The sequence below is a fragment of the Phoca vitulina genome, unplaced genomic scaffold (genome assembly GCF_004348235.1).
Source record: "Phoca vitulina isolate PV1807 unplaced genomic scaffold, GSC_HSeal_1.0 scaffold85, whole genome shotgun sequence".
Taxonomy (NCBI): Eukaryota; Metazoa; Chordata; class Mammalia; order Carnivora; family Phocidae; genus Phoca; species Phoca vitulina.
The window spans coordinates 2,216,728-2,237,891 of NW_022589788.1; the positions used below are offsets into that span (position 1 = coordinate 2,216,728).

General features: G+C 49.7%; 2 protein-coding genes across 3 annotated transcripts in view; one reads left to right on the forward strand and one right to left on the reverse strand.

Annotated features, from left to right (window-relative positions):
* Positions 1 to 21,164, reverse strand: part of MFSD10 (major facilitator superfamily domain containing 10) — a 631,579-nt gene that overhangs the window by 216,076 nt on the left and 394,339 nt on the right. The window lies entirely within an intron of this gene.
* HTT (huntingtin) overlaps positions 1 to 21,164 on the forward strand; it is a 140,015-nt gene that overhangs the window by 89,972 nt on the left and 28,879 nt on the right. For both annotated transcript variants that reach the window (XM_032395577.1, XM_032395579.1), the window contains exons 38-47: positions 1,733 to 1,855; positions 2,152 to 2,387; positions 3,536 to 3,678; positions 9,305 to 9,512; positions 15,390 to 15,531; positions 17,035 to 17,214; positions 17,352 to 17,528; positions 17,821 to 17,897; positions 19,562 to 19,700; positions 20,697 to 20,819. In XM_032395577.1, coding sequence (XP_032251468.1) covers positions 1,733 to 1,855; positions 2,152 to 2,387; positions 3,536 to 3,678; positions 9,305 to 9,512; positions 15,390 to 15,531; positions 17,035 to 17,214; positions 17,352 to 17,528; positions 17,821 to 17,897; positions 19,562 to 19,700; positions 20,697 to 20,819 — 1,548 coding nt within the window. The remainder of the gene's footprint in view (positions 1 to 1,732; positions 1,856 to 2,151; positions 2,388 to 3,535; positions 3,679 to 9,304; positions 9,513 to 15,389; positions 15,532 to 17,034; positions 17,215 to 17,351; positions 17,529 to 17,820; positions 17,898 to 19,561; positions 19,701 to 20,696; positions 20,820 to 21,164) is intronic.

Consider the following 21,164-nt stretch of genomic DNA (forward strand, 5'->3'; position numbering starts at 1 on the left):
AGGCTGAGGCCGGCATTTGGGCGTACGAGTCTGCGGTTGTCGAGGTGGAGCTGAGCAGGAGGTGAACACCAGGATGGGAAGAGGTCACCAGGGGACCCTGTGTAGTTGGGAAGGAGGGGAAGGCCGAGCTCTGAGCTTAGAGGCCAGAGAGGTGAGGACAAGTCCATGGAGGAGGTGGGGAAGGAAGAGCAGATGGGGTGGTATTGTTGAAGCCAAGAAAGGAAGGCATTTCCTGGAGGAGAGAGGGGTCAGCTTTCGGCTGCTCACAGGCTGAGCAGATGAGCTGGGAGCTGACCCTGCATTTGGCAGCCTGGTGGCCACTGGGGAGGTTTGAGTGGGTGGAGGGTGTAGAAGCCTGGCTCAGGTGTGTTGGTGAGAGAGGAATAGGAAAGAAACGGACTCTGAGAAGGAGTAGATGTGGGGTGGCAGCCAGAGGTGGAAAGAGGGGTTAGGGCCTGTGCATATACTGAGGGCGAAGGCAGAGGGGATTGCCCTCATGGGGCTGGGGCTGGCCCTGGCTGTGGGCCTGGTGTACTCCTCCTGAAGACCCAGAAGAGGCAGAGCTGGGGGGCAGGTGCAGGCCTGGGTGGGAGGCTTGGGAGTGCAGAAGCTCTCTGGATGGTTTCCTACCGTTGAGGTGGACTCGGTGCATGTGGTGTTCACATGGGCACCTGGAAACAGTGCATCTCTGCAGACAGGTTCCCTGGCTATGGACACACTCTTAGTGATGAGCAGTACCCATCACGAAGGCAGTGCTTGAACACATGGTGGGAGACACTTAGCTTGGAATATTTTGCATCCATTAAAAACGTTAGATTTTAAAACCTGTTGCCTTGGGAGTTATCCATTCCATTTTTAAGGGAAAAAAGCAGAGACATTCATAACATGATTTTTCAAATCAACTTAAACAAAAACCTCTCTACGTGTGTTTGGGTATAGGATTATAGGAACATGGAGAAAGTTAGAAATACAGTTGACCCTTGAACAACAAGGATGTTTTTCTATAAATACAGGATAGTCTTGTATGTATATTTCCTCTTCCTTATGATTTTCTTAATGACATTTTGTTTTCTTTAGTTTACTGTATTGTAAGAATGCTGTATGTAATCCGTGTACAAAATATGTGTCAATCAACTGTTTCTGTTATCCGTTAGGCTTCTGGTCATCAGTAGGCTATCATTTTGGGGAAGTCAGAAGTTATACACGGATGTTCAGCTCTGTGGGGGTGGCTGCCTTTGACCCCCGTGTTGTTCAAAAGTCAATGGTACACCAGTTTATTAACATTTGTCATAATTGGCTGAGTAGGGATGGGGTGCGGGTAAAGTGAAGAAAGGAAAAGAGTTGTGTGTGATATCCCATTTAGGTAAATTCTGTATGTATAAAAAAGAGATGCATGAGAGAGGGTCCCAGAGTGTGGATGGTGATCATGTCAGAGGGCTGTGATTCCAGTGGGTTTTTCCATACTTTTAAATATTTGAATCCTTTACAGAAAATGTATGTTGTTTATATAATAAAAATCTAAATGAAAAAATTTCCCTTATGGGAAAAATGTAGCTGATATGGTGTTCTAAAAACCGTTTTCCTGGTTCACTGCTAAAGATGCTTTCAAAGGCAGGGCTGGTAATGCTTGGATGGTCAAGGTCATTTGACCTAGAGGTACCTAACTTGAGGTAGAAATGTTAACATGTTTGTTGACTTACGGGAAAACATTTGTGATGTTTAATTGCAACAGATGCACATTGATTCTCATGAAGCCCTTGGAGTGTTAAATACTTTATTTGAGATTCTGGCCCCTTCCTCCCTCCGTCCCGTGGACATGCTTTTACGGAGTATGTTTGTCACTCCAGATACAATGGTGAGTGTCTTGCCTCATGATGGCACCTTCTGTTCATGCCTGTGCAGTGCAGTGGTTCATCAGAGTTACCTGGGGACTGTCAGGGTCATGGTGGGGCCTGGGAATTTGCATTTTATACAGGTTCCCAGATGGTATTGATGCTGCTTGTCTGGGACCACACTTTGGAACCAGTGATAATTTATTGGCTTTATTGATAGAATGGTAAAATAGGAGTAATTTTCATTCATGAAACTAGCAATCAGGAAAAAATGTAATTCTCTTTTTACTTCAACTATCCCGTATTTTCTCTCTTTTAGGCATCTGTGAGCACTGTTCAACTGTGGATCTCAGGAATCCTGGCCATTTTGAGGGTTCTTATTTCCCAGTCAACTGAAGATATTGTTCTTTCTCGTATTCAGGAGCTCTCCTTCTCCCCATATTTAATCTCCTGTCCAATAATTGATAGGTTAAGAGATGGGGACAGTACTTCAACACCGGAAGAACACAACGAAGGGAGACAAATCAAGAGTTTGCCAGAGGAAACATTTTCAAGGTATGCTCTCTATCTAAGCCTTTAAATATCCCATGGCCTTCAGGAAGCTGTAGCATTTTGCGATCGGTAAGTCTGCAATAACTCCTGGTCTTGCTTCAGCACTGCAAGTGGGGTAAAGAAGTCTGTGTGGATGTACTTTCTTTACCCGATCTGCCTCAACTGTGGCCCTGGGTTCATGTCTCTCTTACAGCTCTGTCACGTCCCATCTCGTATCCTCGTTAAAGGCCACACAGTGGTTGACCATGGCAGTGGGGGCTAAGGCTGGCCTGACCTAGGTGCTAGCAGTAAGGATGTGTGTTGTGTTGCCTGCAAAGAGTTTAAAAATCTAAGAAAACCCACTAAAAGTCTCATTTTTATTCTCATGTGTACTGGCCATTCTAAACACAGTCAGTAATAAAATCTTCCTTCCTGCCAGGGTGACTGTTCCCACAGTGTTCCCCTTGGTGTACTTGTGGTATGAAATCATGTCTACCGTCACAAATTATTTGGAGGCTCCTTGAGGGCAGTAATCAAAAGTCAGGCCCAGTAAATGCTTATTGCCTAGACAAGTGTGTGTCCACCTTTGCTGGATTCAGGGCACTCAGTAAGGTAGAGCTGGTGAGATGTCCCATGAGTGTGGTTTGTGCGGATGTGCTCCTTCCAGGCAGGCCCACATAACATCCGTTTAGCCTCCCCGTCATTGGTCATTGGTGAGGTGCCTGTGTGTTTGTGGAGATAAATCCAGTAAACTTGCCCGACACCCTTTTGTTTGTAGGTTCAACCAGGTAGCCTTTGGCTCCCTCTGCTACATTTAAGCAGGTGGCTAAAATGGATGATACATTAAATTCCTACAGTGGATTGTTGTCTGGTATTTCTGTGATGCTTTATGGTTTGCAAAGCTTTAAAGAAACACTACATGTCATTTTATCCTTCTAACAGTCCTGAAGGTGATATGTTTACTGCCATCTCATAAGTGAGGAAGGTGATACACAGAGAGGGAAAGTGATTTAATACAAAGAGATGGTATTAAATGTTGTACTTTGTTTACTTAACTTTATTTATATTTTTACTTCAGCTCTGTCTACCATATGTATTTTTACAGTATACCTCATATAAGTACTCTATAACAGTCACCTAATTGACTATTGGATTTTTCCCTTTTTTTGAAGGTTTCTACTACAACTAGTTGGCATTCTTTTGGAGGATATTGTTACAAAACAGCTGAAAGTGGAAATGAGTGAACAGCAACATACTTTCTATTGTCAAGAACTAGGCACGCTGCTCATGTGTCTGATCCACATCTTCAAGTCTGGTAGGCACCTCAGACTAACCTTCGTAGAGCATCTGTGTATTCCATGTCCTGTACTGTACACTCTCAGAGGTAGGGACTTTGCTGCCCAGTGCAAGCTCTGCTGTGCTTAATGTGCATTTGAAAATGTTTTGTTGGGGCGCCTGGGTGGCTTAGTCGGTTAAGCGTTTGCCTTTGGCTCGGGTCATGATCCCAGGGCTCTGGGATCAAGCCCCACGTTGGACTTCCTGCTCAGTGGGGAACCTCCTTTGCCCTCCCCCCCACCCCCCCGCTTGTGCTCTCTCTCTCTCAAATAAATAAATAAAATCTTAAAAAAAAACCAAACAAACCCAAAATGTCATATAATTAAAAAAAAAAAATGTTTTATTGGTGAAAAAAAGTAAACCTGAGGGCTTCCTCCTCTCTTAAAGATTTGGAAGTCCGAGATATTTTTGTACCTTTACATGTGATTGTGAATTAAAAAGGACAGGGTACCCAAGAGAGAAGTTACAAGAAGGCAGCCTTGTAGCATGCATCGGAAACAACCAGTCCATATTAGGATAGTCGGTGCTCTCTAAGAGGAATGAGTGTTTTCAAGAAGAATGCCTTGGCTTAGATTAAATGGGTGAGAAGCTGGAAGACTTTAGTTACAGGGTATAGCTATATCTTTCTTCTTTTAGCAGGAAAAGCAAGAGGCAATTCTAATCTCTAGGAAAAACAAACCCACAAGGAAGTCATGGTCCAAATATGAAGCAAACCAAAGTATGGCATGATTTTCAACAATCAATGTGATTGAAACCCTTGAATTTAAATAGCTTCTTTAAGTGGCTAAGGGGTCATGACCAAGGACCTATAGAAAGAAATGTTATTCTACGTTTCTTGGCTTTGTTGGAAACTATATTCACATAATCATAAATGCTGTTTGATTTTTCAATTTTAAAGTCATTGTGTGAATAAAACATTGAAGACTTATTTACTTAATTTTGGTTTCAGAACAGAATGAAATGTTTTTATTTCCAAGAAAAATAAAAGGGAAACTAACCTACTTAATTTGGGAGTGGAAGGTAGAGAAACAGGTGGAAGGATGGGAGGATCACTAAGCGCATTTGCATTGTTGGGGTTATACAGTCGTATCTGAAGTTGACACAACAGGAAATAGGGGCTACAGAGTTAACCAAATAGAACCAAAAATGTAACTTCAGTTGATGGGTAGCATGAGTGAGGTGCATCTCCTCTCTAATAGGGTAGAGTCTGTAACCGTCACTCAGCGTGACTCCGGCAAATCCAGCAGGTTCATTTGCAGGGGAGGACTCTATCCTGTGCTACAGCAAGGAAAGAAAAGCTTAGAGTTCCTGGAAGTACAGAGGTCACTGTTCTCTTTAGGTATGACCACCTCAGGCACTTTCATTCTGTTGCCCTGTCAAGTATTTCCATGTTTCAGCTCTGATTTCTATGTTGGCTCTGTTCTCTGGTGGGCTTCTTCCCCATGGCAGGAAGGGTGACCCCTGGCCACCTCTGGTCTCAGCCCCGGCGTGAGTCCTGTGCGTGCGCGTGAGGCCCTGGGTGCTCTGGCCCACCTGGGCCAGGTGAGAGATTGGACAGCATTCATTGAGAGGGAGCGAGGGCTACTTCCTCACAGTAAGACAAGAGGAGCAGATGAATAATAGATGGTCTGCTGCAGGTGATAAAAGTATGTCAAGTCGAATTTTGGAGGTAACTGTCAGAACTAGAAACAAGACAACAATTGCCTGAAGAGGGATGGGGCAGGGCATTTGTAAAATCAGAAGCCTCTCTCTATTATTGGATTTTTGAGTTGTGTACATACTACTTTCATACAAATTAAAACACACACATGCACCACGTATGTACCTTCAGAGCAGGAGATAGTTCTCATTTTCAGCCCTTCTTCACTTGGCAAAGATGCACCAGGTCAGCCCGCTCCAGTGCCATGTGGTCAGGAAGGCTGATGTGGCTCTTGCCTTCGTGGGGCTTGCAGTCCAGTGGGGAGGATGATGCACAGGCAGGGAGTCATGAGTCTGGATGTTCCCTGTGAAGGGAGCAAGTAGAACAGCGATAGGCAGATGGGGGGATGGGGGGAGGGAGGACAGGGTCCCTGAGAGGCGATGTTAAGCTAAGGCCCAAAGGCAAGACGTTGCTATGCTCCGGCCAGACAGCCGCTGAGAGCACATCGGCGAGGGTCAGAGGGCGACCGGGGAGGCGGGCAGGGGTGGGGGTCGCGGAGAAGAGGGTGTCTTCGTGGCTGCTTCATTTAACTGCTGTTGCCCTTGGACGGGGGCATGGCCAGAATTTAATTATCAAGTGGACTCAAGAGTTTTAAGCCCTCCTCATTAGTAACATTGAAAGAATTTTTGTTTTGAAGAGCTTCTGATTTATGCTTCACTGACACACGTAATAAGTTTAAAGTTGAGAAAAGAATTAAGCTACATGAATAATAAGGTCATTTGTAATATGTTGGTCATTCTGATACTTGGCCATTGATTGGTTTGCGTCTGATACCAGAAGGATACCTGTTCATCTCTAAGGGCTGCTTGCTTCCCTCTTTGGACAAGAGTGACCTCTTGCGCGTCACGTGGAGTTCTGTGGCCTTCCAGGTGTATCCTGACTCACCACCCTCACTTCCTCCTGTTCCTTGTCTCAAAACTCAGGGGAGGTATTGTGTAGTCTACGGTAGCGCTGTCCACGAGAGCCTCCTGCATTGGGGAGCATTCTGTGTCTGCAGTGGTTCAGTTGCTTCCAGCCACATGGGGCTCTTGGGCACTTGGAATGTGGCTGGTGTGGATTAAGGAGATACTTTTTAATTTTATTTAATTTTAATCGACTTAAATTTGCATGGCCCCTTGTGGCTAGTGGCCGCTGTATCAGACAGGACAGGATGTGAGCGGCAGTGCGTTCTACCAAAGGGCTCTGGGCACGCGGGCTCTGTTGCGGTGTCTTTGCATGCTGTCATTTGGTTCAATATTTGCAAATAAAGTGTGTGTTTCTAAGTGTCTTTTTCCATGTTGTTTATTTTGACTGCATTTCTTCTAAAGATACTAGGGGGCAGAATTACTGTGTTTGATTTTGAGACAGAGTTTAAGTAAATCATCTTGTACTTTTATATAAATGAGGTGCATTTAGCATATCAAGTTGGTGATTTTTATTTATGCTTTGCTTAAACAAAGGCAGTGAATTCTAGTCCTCCACTGAAAATTGAGACCTTCGAAAACGGTTCTTCCTGCAGCAATAAGATTGACCTTGATTCAGATTCACACTTGGGCAAAGATGAGGATGGCCGCCCTGCTGGGAATCAGGGTGTTCACGGTGGGGTGTTCGCTTTGTACACCCCCTCAGTCCTTAGAGCAGCTCTATGAGATAGTCCCCCTTTCTGCTGAAGGGAGAGTTCAGGCTCCAGAAGGTCCTGTGGTAAAACAGATTGCAAACCCGACCGTTTCGTCTTGCCCTTTGTTCGCTCTCACACACCACGCACCACGCTGCTGCCCGGATGCCAGTGGTACACGCAGCAGCTCACGTCTGCAGGGCCCTTCCTGCAGCCCCGGAGAGTCCAGTCACGTGGGGCCGCTGCCTCCAGCCCTGCTTCCAGCACTCCTGGCCACACGTCTCTTTCAGCTCCGGGAGGGCGGGGCAAGGCAAGCCTTCCTGGCTCAGGTGCTTGTCTGTGCTTTGTCACTGTCACTTGGCCCCGGGGCCCTGTCCCTTCTCCCAGGTCTCAACTCTTGGGGCTTCCCTTGCCTCCCAGTCACATCAGACATTGGCCTTCTTTCTGTCTCAGCCAGTGGTCGCTGCTCAGGAGACGGAGGGGAGACCCCGCCCAGCGCCTCGTCCCGTCCTGGCCCAGTACCCGCGCTCCCCACGTGTTAATTAAGGTCACGTAGCTACTGTAACAAAGAACAGCAGCATTTCGGTGGCTTGCCACAGTGGGGGGCTGTTCTTGTTTCTGTACCCATGCGGGAGGGTGTTCCTGGTCCCTGCTGGCTCTTCTGCATGTGGAGGTTCAAGACCAGGCCTCTCTTCTTCCTGGGGCTCAGGTGTCCGGGGCATTAGCACCCTGGCCTTGCTGGTTGAGGAGGACAGGGAAGGTAGAAGAGGCTTTGTTGCCTTGGACTGAAAGTAACCTATATCCCCTTTGCTTGCGTTTCTTTGGTGTACCTCTTAGCAGCCCCCGCCCCATACAGGGGCTCGTTCACCCTGGTGGGTGACTGCTTCCCAGCAACAGCCTGTTGGGCAGGACAGACCCTGGGGGCAGAGCCGTAGGGATGACAGCCAGGAGGTTCCAGGTGATGGACAGCAGAGGCAGGCATCACGGCAGGATCAGCAGTGCCGTCAGCCTTCTGCCAAGGGCACCGGGTGGGCCAGGGGGCTTTCTAGAGCCTTCACCAGTGCGTGTGCATCCCCACCACTCCCATGCTCTGCCCTTTCTCCATTGAGTATTCTTGGTCCTGGTTTCGATGCTTGATCTCTGTTCTTTCTCTCCTGCTGTCTCTCTCCCTCTGTCTCTCTCTCTGACTCTACCCTCTGCCTTTCTCCCTTTCTCTGTCTCTGTCCCCCTCTTCTCGCTCAGTAGGGTTGTCCCCTTTGTGACCTGCCCCTGGTTACTGCTGCAGAGACGACTCGACATTGTCTACAGAGTCTGGGTCACCCCACTGACGTGGCTGCCTTGGGCTCTTATGTCCATTCTCCTTCTAGTGTGTGACTTGGTGTCTTGCCCACACCTGATGATTGAACTCGTCACCTGGCATAGCTGCTTGATTCTGGCTTTTTCTTGCCAACATGCTCCGCACCATCGTGGGAGATGTTCAAACCCAGCGTCACTATGGACTCCTCCCTGCCCCAGTGAACCGTCTGACTTCTTCTCTGCTCATGGCCCCTCTGGAGGCCATGCGACCTTTCCTAGCAGCCCTCTGGCAGCAGCCCCGGTTGGTGGTCCTTTGCTCTGCCCAGTGCCATACTGAGCCCTTCACTCAGGTTTTACTCTGTGATCCCTTTGCAGCCCTGTGAGCAGCTACTGCTCTTAATTCCGTTTTGCAATGAGAAAACTAAGACCCCAGGTAATGTACAGCGAGGGCCGAGTAAATGGTAGAGCCACAGCTCCGACCACGGCTTGCTGTCCTCTGTTGAGTAAAACCCCATATCCATAGTCTGTCATTCCCTCTTCTCTGTGGCCGGGCTCCCCATTCCTCCACAGCAGCACCTGCCTCTTCCCTCGGGGCCATTGGCCCCACAGGGAGCCCACACAGTAATGCAGGGCACAGAGGACCGGGCCCAGCTCATGCCCTCTTCCTCCGGGCACTTGCTGTGGCCCACGAGGAGCTGTTTGTTGTGGCAGGAGTAGGGTGTGGTGAGGGTCCTGCCCCACCTGCCAGAGCAGACTCGGCCCCCCGGCCCGGCCCTGTGGAGGCCTCGCCGTCCCAGGGGCGCCGAGTGCAGGCCACCTGCTCCTCCGCGGAGCTCCTGGACAGCTTGCTCCCGGCAGTGGGGAGAAGGCCCGGAGAGTAAGAATGTTAGCATCTGGGCTCTGAACGTGTGGCTCTGGGAAGGAGCTGAGGGTGTGTCTTCTTGTGGGAGATCTTCCTGCGGCCACAACGAGCAGCCTGACGTTTGCCTCTCAGTTGCACTTTTGGTTGGTTTCTAGGAATGTTCCGGAGAATCACGGCGGCTGCCTCGAGACTCTTCGCGGCAGACCACGCTGACGGCACTTTCTACGGCCTGGAGAGGCTGAATGCGCGCGTGCGCTCCATGCTGCCCACGCACCCGGCGCTCGCGCTGCTCTGGTGCCAGCTGCTGCTGCTCGTCGGCCACACCGACTACCGCTGGTGGGCAGAGGTGCAGCAGACCCCCAGGTACGTCCGCCCGCGCCCAGGCGGCCTGCTCGCGTGCCTCGTGTGGATTGTGCTGCCGGCAGGCCTTCCTCTCGTGGACGCTGTGCTGCAGGGAAAATGTGCTCAGACCGAAGGCGCTCAGAGTAGCCACTGCTTTCCAAGTGCGGTTTCTTTGACACGGTTCCTCTTGAGGGTCATTCTTGTCACGCTGTGTCCCTCCTGCTAGGCTCTCATCCTTAAATTGCTTCCAGAGCCAGACATGTTGCAATGTCTTAACTTCGTTATAAGTTAAATGTGGTTCTGGTTATTCTTAGATAATGAAGTAATTACTGAGCAACATTTCAAAACTGCTTGGAAATACCCTATTTTTTGTCATTCACAAAGACTTATTAAGTATCTGGGGGTGACCCCCTTTTTGCAAAAAAGTTTTCAGGGTTAAGCCTTGATTTCTGGGCACTGTCCTGCTCAGACATTTGCACACATGTGGGAATAGAAGCTTTGCCGCCCCTCTGCCGAGCTGAGTCCTCAGTGCAGAGTTTCTGGAAGGCTCAAGGGCCCATGGTGAGGAGAGAAAGCAAGGGCTGCAGGGCGGAGGTCAGCTCCTCTCTGCTCAGTGTGGAAAGGCTGAGCTGTGTGAGGCCTGGGGTCCTAGTTGGGCCACTCCATTGCATTCAGCTGGAAAATCCAGTGTCAGTAGGCACCTTTCAATGTCTGTTCTGCGCTATATGCCATGGGATATGCAAAGAAAAATAATATGCATTTTCTGCCCTCCACATGCTTATATTTAGTCGGGACAGACCGGTGAAAACATTGGGAATGCTTCAAGAACATGACCTGCTGTAAGAGTCAGGAACAGAAAATGATTGTCTGCTTCAGTGCTTCTTCGGTGTACATATAAATCCACCGGCGAGCTTATTAAAATCAGGTTCTTGTCCAGCAGATCACTGGGGAAGCCTGGGACTCTGCTTTTCTGCCAGGCTCCTGGGTGGTGCCGATGCTCTCGTCCACGGAACACACTCCAGGCCAGGCCCTGAGTCCTTGAGGAGTGTGCCTCAGGGCCACCAGGGAGCTTGTTCCAGGGACCAGGACTGTGACCCAACCCATCACCAGACCTGGCAGCTGGGTACCTTCGGAATTAGGATCCTGGGCTCTCGTGTTCTCAGAGTCTCCCCGGGAAACTCCCATGGGCACCCAAGATTGAGTTGTGCTGGGCAAGACTTGGTGGGGTGGGGCCTGAGTTAGCTGCTGATGGTAACAGGTGTGTAGGTGGACAGAAGGTGAGAAATTGTCCATTACCCCAGTGGGTATGTGAGCCAGTGAGTTTCCTCCCCTCCCTCCTCCCTTCTCCCATCTCCTCTTCCTCCTCGTCCTCCTTTTGATGGCTGGTGGGTGGTGAGGGCAGAGGGACCTAGAGTGGGTTCAAGAGGAAGTGGGAGGGCGGACCCCAGTCTGATGATTAGGAAGTAGTCAGACACACCCAAACGGAAGGGCCTTCCACAGATCTGGGGGATAAAACATCCAGAAAGAACACTATTGAGTTAATGGAGGGAATTTGAATGTGAGTTCTAGGGGCCCTGTTGTTTTGTGGTGATGAGGAGTTTTCAGGGGACCCCTGCTGAACTACTTAGGGGCAAGTGTCTTCACCGGTGAGTACTCTCAGGTGGTACAGGCCAAAAAGTGTGCGTGCATAGAGTGCATATGTGTGTATGTGCAGAGTGTCTTTGTGTGTAGAGTATATGCGTGGGTGTGAGTGCACGCGCGTGTAGAGTATATGCGTGGGTGTGAGTGCACGCGTGTGTAGAGTATATGCGTGGGTGTGAGTGCACGCGTGTGTAGAGTATATGCGTGGGTGTGAGTGCACATGTGTGTAGAGTATATGCGTACATGTGTGCACGTGTGTGTGTGGAGTATGTGCGTACGAGTGCGTGTGTGTGGAGTATGTGCGTATGTGTGAGTGCACGTGTGGAGTGCGCATATGCGTGTGTATAGTGTGTGCGTATGTGGAGTATGCATATGTGTGCACGTGTGTAGAGTATGCATACGTGAGTGCGCGCGCGTGTTGAGTATGCATACGTGTGCGTGCACGCGCGTGTGGAGTATGCATACGTGTGCGTGCACGCGCGTGTGGAGTATGCATACGTGTGCGCGCGCGCGTGGAGTATGCGCGTACGTGTGAGCGCGCGCGTGGAGTATGCGCGTACGTGAGTGCGCGTGTGGAGTGCGCATATGCGTGTGTATAGTGTGTGCGTGTGGAGTATGCATACGTGTGAGTGTGCGCGTGTGGAGTATGTGCGTACGTGTGAGTGCGCGCGTGTGTGGAGTATGCGTACGTGTGAGTGCACGTGTGGAGTGCGCATATGCGTGTGTATAGTGTGTGCGTGTGTGGAGTATGCATACGTGTGAGTGCGTGCGTGTGTGGAGTGTGTGCGCGTGTGGAGTATGTGCACACGTGTGAGTGCTTGCGCGTGTGGAGTATGTGCACACGTGTGTGCACGCGTGTGGAGTATGCATACGTGTGAGTGTGCGCGCGTGTGGAGTATGCATACGTGTGAGTGCACGTGTCTGTGGAGTATGCATACGTGTGAGTGCGTGTGTGTAGTGTGCATGTGCGTGTGTATAGTGTGCATGTGTGTGGTGTGTATATGTGTGAGCATATGTGTGCATAGTGTGCGTGTGTGTGCACACAAAGGTGGCAGCATATTAGTGGTTGACTCTAGGTGAAGAGGGTTTGTTCATTGAATTAATCTTTCAGCTTTTCTATTGGTTTGAAAGTTTTCAAAGTAAAAGTTAAGGAAAAAAGATCACGGAAGTAGGGACATTTTGGACCACGGAGCTCTGGACAATTCACAGGAGGAGGAGTGCTCCAGAGAGGAGGAGATGTGGGAAATGGGGTCACGAGTTCCTCACCAACACTCGATGTCACGGGGGCTTTCCCTCCTTGCCCTTGTAGTGGATGCAGGGCACTGCTTCTTGTGGTTTTCACTTGCATTTCGCTGATTCGCTGATAACATGGTAACATAAAGGTAATCGTGTTTTCATGTACTTATTGGCCATTTGTGTATCTTCTATTGTAAAGTATGTATTCAATATTTGCCGGTTTTTTGAAATTTGGCTATTATCTTGTTATTGAGTTGTAAATTTTTTATATATTCTGAATCTAAGTAAATGTTTTCTTTCCATCTGTGGTTTGCCATTTTATTTTTTTAATGGTTTCTTTGGAAGAGCAGAATTTTTAAATTTTTATGAAATCAAGTGTGTCATTTTTTCTGTTTCATTCTATCTCTCTTCAATCCAAGAAATGTTTGCCTACCCCAGGATCATGATTTTCTTCTATGGTTTCTTCTGGAACTTGCGTAGCTTTAGTGTTTACCATTCCGAGTTAATTTTTGTGTATGACAAAGCGTGAGGGTGAAGAGTCATCTCCCCACCCCACCCCCCCAAAGGGCGGTTCTTTCAGTGTATTTTGTGAAAAAGACCGTGCTTTCTCTCTTGAGTTCCCTTGGCACTTTTCTCGGAGCATAGTGTGGCTCAGACGTGCGGACCTTGTGGACTCTGCTCACGCCCCCGATCGGCGTCTCCACCGTCGCGGCAGCACCCACACCGCCGCCACCACGTCGTCACCCCGGCTGCCGTGCCCGTTTCCCCGCTCTTCTTTACTTCCAGAATAGTTTTGGCTCCTGTAGGTTCTTTGTATGTCCACGTTTATGTTGTAGAATCAGGTTGCGTCTACAAACGAGCTCGCTGGCCTCTTGACTGAGCATGCCGCTGGTCCAGGATTGAGGGAGCACTGGCGTCCAGCGTCCAGTCTTTCGGTCTTCAAACATAGTCTCTCTCCGGGTATTTCGGTCTCTCATTTGCCACAACAGTATCTCATAGTGTGTCGTGTGCAAGCATTATTCGTATCTTACACATTTCATGTTTTGGAATGCTGTTTTAAATGGTACGTGGAAAAGTGTTTTGTTTCCCATGGTGTGCTGCTGGTTTATAGACGTGCATTTGGTTTTGTGTACTGACCTCACATCCTGAGACCCGGCCCAGCTCATGCAGCATCCCCAGGAGGCTTTTCGTGGGCTCTGGAGGGTTCTCTGTGAACACATGCATATCATCCACAGGTCAAGACTTTTCCCTTCTTCCTTCCCCACCCGTATTCCTCTTGTTCTCTTCTCTCCCTCAGGACACTGACCAGGCCCTCCAGACAGGGCTGGCCTCCATTTTTCTTTATTTGTAGAGTCAGTAGATAGATGCAGCTCTGCACGATGGTGACCTCCCCAGCTTGCACAGGCAGGCTCTTGGGCAAGCAGAGAAGCTGTAGTCTGGCCACACGGCCCCAGGAAGCACCCGCGGCTGCCACAGCAGGGTCTGCTCCTGTCTGCTGCTTGTTTGGGGGGCTCTGTTTTCATTGATTTGTTTCCAGTCTGTCTGGCCTTCCAGTGGCCTCTTTCGGGCTTGCACGTGCCATGGCACTGGGGCTGTGGTGTGGCCACGCGTCAGTTCTGAGGCCTGGATTTGGGGCGTTCGTTCACCATCAGTATCTAGCCGCATCTGTCCTGAGGTCTCCGGGGCTTGCCCACTACAAGCTGGGGCTGTTTGGATTGACGTGGGTTGACATTCAAATCCTGCTGCTGGATTTGAATTGCAAGTTCTGCCCCCTCTCCTGCAGAGGCTCCCCTGTAGTGCGTACCATTGTGAAACGTGGGGCTGGCCGAAGGGCTGAGGAGAGGAGGGGTTTCTGTTGGTTGGTGTTTCATTGACCTGTGACTTAACACTACACGGAAACGCACCCTTTTGTACCAAATATTGTCAGGTGAACAATGCCACAGACACAATACAGGACGGTCCCCTGTGTCCTCTGTGGCCACCCCCTCCCCCAGCACTGGTCCATGCTCCGTCCCTGTGTTCAGCCCGTTGCACAATATGCCCTATGGATGAGTCCTACGGGTCTGTAGCCTTTTGAGTCTGGCTTCGTCAGTTAGCGCAGGATATTTAAAGCTCATTTATGGCCTTGCATGGATCAGTGGTTTGTTCTTCGGACTGGCGAGTAGTATTCTGTCATACGGATAACGCGGGTGCATCCACTCACCAGGTGAGAAAAGGGACATTGCAGTTGGAACATTTTTTTTTAATCTGTAGACTATTTTATACCAGTTGCTCTTGTAAATCCCAAGGTGTTGTAGGAAAAGTTGAGACATTTCAGAATATTCTTGTCCTCTTGTGACTTCTGTCCCCAGTAAGCCTTAGCAGAGATGCACAGGCTCTTTGTTGCCGAGGGACGGGTATTGTCCTCAGACTCTTCCGTCAGGGGCTGTTCACAGGTGTGGCGACACTTGTCGGAGGACTTATGACCGCTTCGAGGGTCCCCGAGGGTGTAACCCGTTGACTGAGAAGTGAATGAAGTAACCTTCACGAGCGGGGAATGAGTTTTGCGGCCGTACTTTCAGATAGGGCTTGCGTGGCGGCACGTACCAGTGGGCAGGTGAGGGTGGCAACATTTCCCCAGTAATGGTGCAGTGAAATCCGACCGCGTACAGGCTTTCTCCCGGCGGTGGGCAGCGTTCTGCAGACCCACACTGGGAATCCTGAACGCAGTTGCTGTGTTTTCCGGCGCAGTTGGTGAGAGCCTGGTGCCTGAGTGCCGATCAAAGGTGCGGCTTCATGGCAGGTTCTGCCTTAAGTCAAGCATTTGACTGTTTGCCGGTGAGATCTCTGTGTTCTTTTGATGTCCATACGTGCTTTGCCCCGGCTCAGAAGTAGGTCGCTGAGAGTGTGCATCACATCCTGTCGCGGCAGTGCAGTCCGTCTGCTCTAGCCCTGGAACTGAGCTTCTGGTCATCTTCAGCTTTGCAGATAAGCTCGCTCTTGTCCTGGAAACGTTGTCAGTGCATCTGTTGCTCCCTCCAGGAGACGCAGTCTGTCCAGTACGAAGTCACTCAGTCCCCAGATGCCTGGAGAGGAGGAGGACCCCGATGCAGCCTGCAAGCTTGGGGTGTGCAATAGAGAAATAGTGCGAAGGGGAGCGCTCATTCTCTTCTGCGATTATGTCGTAAGTCCTGGCGGGGCGGGGGGCCGGAGGGCACCAGTGTGTGTGATGCTGTGCAGACCGACCTCCCGCCGCCATCGGCACAGGGCTGTAGTGAGCGTTCCGTCCTGCTCCGGCCAGTCACGGACGTGGAGGTCTGTCTGCAGAAGGTTTCACTCAGCTGTCGCCTCTTGGGCGAGTGTGACTTGGAGTGGAGTTCTGATGTAAACGCTGTTTACCATCTGTGCAGAGGGTGTTGGTGTCCACTGTTGGCATTTTAAATGACTTCTTGTTGGAATGCCATCTTTAAAAAAATTACTTTTGTAGAGTTTTTGACCATAAAACTAGCATCCCATGTTTAACATAGAAAATTGACAAAAACCAATAAACAGAAGAAAATACAGTCCCCTTGTAATTGCGTTACTCAGAAAACCTGTTGCGGCATTTTGGCTGGGATTTGGTGCTTTTTCTCTGCCGATAACAGCACACGCGTTTCTTCGGCAGAGACATGGCACCATATTCATACTGTGCTCACACAACAAAGCGTGTGATGTTCTCAGTGGGGAAAGGAAGGGGAATCCTTCAAGCAGCTGGTTGTTATCATGCAGATTTTATGTTGCTATTTTTTATTGATACTCATTTTTTGATTTACATTCTTTATGTTGAAATAGTTTTTCTATCTTGTTCTACTTCTGAGAAATGATTTAGTATAATTGTATAATGCTGTCTTTCACAGAAATGTAAGAAAAATATTAATTTTGTAAGTTAGTACTATTATTCCACATGGAAAATATTAATCATTAACCAGATGTCAAAGAATTGATTTCATTTTACAATTTCTGCCTAGAAGGATTATGAGTTAAGATGAAAAGGCAACACACATATTCAAAGATGGATATTTATTTCCTTATAAATCTTAAAATTTCTCTCTTTAATATCCATTTGATTAGTGGAATCTATTCATATTTTGGATTCAGGAATTCTGTCAAAACTGTGGCAGATACAGGGAGCCCATTTTCTCCACTGACCTGTCACAGGACTGGGGAAGGAGAACTGGGGAGCACTCTCGTTAGGCCAGACCAAAGCCTGGACAGAGCAGGGTCTGCTGTGTGTCATCTGCTCTCGCTTCACGGCAGGGGGCTCCCGTCACCTGAGGGCAGGGCGGTGCTGCCCCTGCCATTCCGCTGCCCTGGGGTCACTGGTCCTTGGCAGGCACCCTGGGCCTTGCTCTGCTCCTCCTCTGGCCCTTGGCCAGCGTCCCTGGGAGCTGTGCTGGAGCATCACATTTCCCTGGCGGGCGGGGTCTGTCCTCCAGCAGCTTTGGCTACAGTGTAGGGTTGAAGGTGATGGATCCTGTGAAGTGAGTTCTGACCCTGATGATTATTGGTGGTCAAACACTAGATAGTTTCAGTTAGGATTATAATTTGGAATTTGTCTTCCCCTTCTTACTTCTGGCCTTTTCTATGGCATCCATGTCTGTTCTGTCCTTGTCGACTTGAGAATGAGTCTGTCACTCTTTCTCCTCAGTGTCAGAACCTACACGATTCAGAGCACCTGACATGGCTCATTGTGAATCACATCCAGGACCTGATCAATCTGTCCCACGAGCCCCCCGTGCAGGATTTTATCAGTGCTGTTCATCGGAACTCCGCTGCCAGTGGCCTCTTCATCCAGGCGATTCAGTCTCGTTGTGAAAACCTTTCAACCGTAAGTCTCCCTGGTGCCAACTGTGGCCAGTCAGGGGTTTTTTTCCACCTTAAAAATGTACTATTGGAATTGGTAAACTGCTGACTTCCAGTTGGCCAAACTTGTGCTCTCGTTGCTTTCCTTCTGCCCGTCGCCAGCCTACCACCCTGAAGAAGACGCTTCAGTGCTTAGAAGGGATCCACCTGAGCCAGTCGGGCGCTGTGTTAGCGCTGTACGTGGACCAGCTCTTGTGCACGCCGCTCCGTGCGCTGGCTCGCACGGTCGACACTCTGGCCTGTCGCCGGGTGGAGATGCTCCTGGCTGCAAACTTACAGGTACTAGGAAAACACTGACGCTAATTTTTACTGAGAACTTAGCAGGGCAGGCGAAACAGTTGCCTGGTTTTTTCCTCCACAGGCATATTCTTCACACGCCACTGCGAGAAACATGTATAAGGTGTATGAGTTGGTCATTCCTTGTGTGCCTGATATGAGCGCTTCCTGTATGTTCCTCTCTGCCTTTGCTACAATAAAGTGTACATGTCACTCTTTCCCTCCTAAACGAGCGCAAGGTGGTTTTGATTCGTTCCATGTTACACACTTGCTGATGTGCTGTTGTCTACTTCAGAGCAGCACGGCCCAGCTGCCAGTGGAGGAGCTCAGCAGGATCCAGGAATACCTTCAGAGCAGCGGCCTGGCTCACAGGTAACGCTACGACCAGGCGTTCCTTGCTTTTGGATAGACTTAGATTTGTACGGGAACGAGCTCGGGATGAGGGATTGATGTGCTTTGTAGACGAGCTCACTGTGGAAAGGCCCTAATAGAAAGCCTTCCTAAGTTAAACAAAATGTGCTCTCACTTTATAAAAAGTGAGGTGAAGTGACAGCACCACCTGTACTGTAGTAATAGGGACATGCCTGCATCCTGTTGGCTGGTCGAGGCCCGACGTGTCCAGATTGCCCGTCCATCCACCTGTGACGCAGGAGAATGCGAGTCATCAGCTTGATCTGAGCCAAATCAGAGCATGTACCTAGCTGCTGCGTAAGAGTGAGCAAATCTGAAAGGCGTTACCTAGTTCTTGGCATGCAAAAATTATAGCTGCATCTTGTTAAAATGTGATTTCTTCCTAGTATTTGTCCCCTCGTTCTGCTGCATAACCTTTTAGAAGCCTTTATCAGAAATCATGACGTCTGTTATGTTTCCACAAGTAAATAAAATACATTTTACCTTTAAATTTCACCTTTTTCCCTCCACATGGGGGAAGATGTGTGTGTGCGCGTGCTCGCGTCTGTGTGTGTGCGTGTGTGCGTGTGTGCGTGCGCTCGCATCTGTGTGTGTGTTGTGTGTGCGAGCTCGCGTCTGTGTGTTGTGTGTGCTTGCTCACGTCTGTGTGTGTTGTGCGTGCGCGCTCGTGTCTGTGTGTGTGTGCGCTCGCATCTGTGTGTGTTGTGTGCGCGCTCGCGTCTGTGTGTGCGTGCGCTCGCATCTGTGTGTGTTGTGCGTGCGCGCTTGTGTCTGTGTTGTGTGTGCGCGCTCGCATCTGTGTGTGTTGTGTGTGCGCTCGCGTCTGTGTTTGTGTGTGTGTGCGTGCGCGCTCGCATTTGTGTGTGTGTGCGCTCGCGTCTGTGTGTGTGTGCGCTCGCGTTTGTGTGTGTGTGTGTGTGTGCTTGCGTCTGTGTGTGTGTGTCCATGAGCTCTCGTCTGTGTGTGTGTGCTCGCGTCTGTGTGTGTGTGTGCGCGTGTGCACATGAGAGAGAGAACAGAGTAGAATCACTGCACTGTAGCTTGTTGCTGGCGTCCTCATTTGGGAAGGCGCCTAACCCAGTAGGCAGCACATGGTTTGCATGATTTTTCAGTTTGCTGGGCCCAGTTATGTTGTGATTTGCATTATGAAGTTGTTGCTCTCATAGCAGATGGTAGAAGGTCAAACTATTATTGACTCTAGACTTAGTATTCAGAGCAGATGAAGAAGGTTATAAATACCTTGTGCCAGATGAGGTGCTTCCTTTATGAAGTGAACATAAATTGGTATAAATTGTATCGTGTTAGGAGAATCAGTGGGAGATTTTGTGCACTTAGATCTTAGAATAGATGATCTATTTTGCATTTGTAAAGAATGCTTTTATTAGCTGTTAAACCATGTATTGCCTGTTACAATGTTCGAGTATAAATGAAATGTCTGCGAAACATTTGTGGGGCGTGAACTGTGGTTATTAAAAATGAGCTAGAGCCTGAAATTGCATCACGCCTTGTCCGAGTGTTGTTGAGACAGCTCTGAAGAGAAAGTGTCTAACACTCACTTTAAGAGGCCACTCTCACTTCTTAACCTGGGAGACTGTGCTCTAACCCCACGTGTGGTCGGATTCCAGACACCAGAGGCTCTACTCCCTGCTGGACAGGCTTCGTCTCGCCACTGCACCCGGCTCACGTGGCCCTTCTCCTCCGGTCACGTCCCACCCGCTGGACGGGGATGGGCCCCTGGCGCTGGAGACCGTGATTCCAGACAAAGTACGTGTCCAGCATGTATGCATGGGGCACGTGGGGCCCACTCTTTTACATCTTTGGCAAATCTGGAGTGTGCGGTGGGGCAGCTCAGGCAACAGGACGTCCTGGCACCTGGCGTGGCCCCCAGGGGCTCCCAGCCTGCCGTTCCTCGCCAGCAGTGGGCAGGGTCCCATCACTGACAGGACGCCTGAAGCCCAGTCCAGGTCATGAGCAGGAGGTGTGGGTGAGAAAGGGAATGCTGACTTGGGACACTTGTGGCATCGGGGGGAGGGGAGAGTAAAGAGAGCAGTGGCCGTAGCCTGCATAGGCGGTCGTGCTCGCCTACTTGGCCCGTCTGCCTCTCAAACCCGCTGACCTCCTGTGTTGACCGCACCATCCCAAGGACCCTGGTACATGGTCACGACCCTTGCTACTCACACCTCAGAGCTGGGGACTGTTGGGGCCTTGGCAGATCCTTGGTACTCTGCTTTCCTGGAGGGAGGTCAGTGTGGACATGAGCTTGGATTTTGAAAACCCATCACCTGGGCACAGAATGGCAGAGCTCAGGCCTCTGCTGCACTGGCCTTGGAGAGAGAGGAGCGCTGCAGACACCCCAATAGAAGATGTTGGGAGCAGTGCCAGGCGAGGGGCGGACAGAGGGTGAGGGCACAGAGCAGAGGGCCAGAGAGCTGAATTAGGACACTTGGGTGCTCACCAGGGGAGGGGAGAAGCAGAGCCTGTCCCGGCGGGAACGGCAAGTCAAAGACACAGCCTTTGTAGCAGTTCCTATGGAAAAGGCCTGTGGTTTGGTGAGCAGCCACATGGCCAGCTAGAATCCAGCTAGAATCCAGTTTCATGGAAGCTGCATTCATAGTCCCCGGGAGACCACTTGTCCTTCAGTCTGGGGCCACGGGATGTGAGGGGCAGTGGGCAAAGAAACAACACACGTTCAGTAGAGTTGAAGCCCCTTAAAAGTCATGCCCAATTTCATTGGGTTCTCCATCTTTTTCTTCTTCCCAGGACTGGTACCTACGTCTAGTCAAATCCCAGTGCTGGACTAGGTCAGATTCTGCGCTGCTGGAAGGGGCAGAACTGGTGAATCGGATTCCTCCCAGTGACATGAGTACATTCATGATGAACTCGGTACGGCGGAGAGCAGCAGGATGCTAGCAGGATGCCTGATCTGTTTTATCATCATGTGATCAACTTAGGACATGGGCCACTCACTTTTCTGCCTTAATGGCAGAACCTATAATCCAGACAGGATGGAGCATGGGAGACTGTAGTCTAGATGGGGCAGGACGTGGGAAAACTGTAATCCAGATGGGACGGGATGTTATTTCAGCTATATTAGAATCCAAAAGGAGGTAAATTGTGTCTAATTCAACTTTCCATGCATTTGAAGAGAAGAGGTTCTCTTAGATTGCAGTCTGTTCTCACTGCGTGTCCTCATGGCCATGAGGAAAGGTATTAAAATGGTGTCATGGT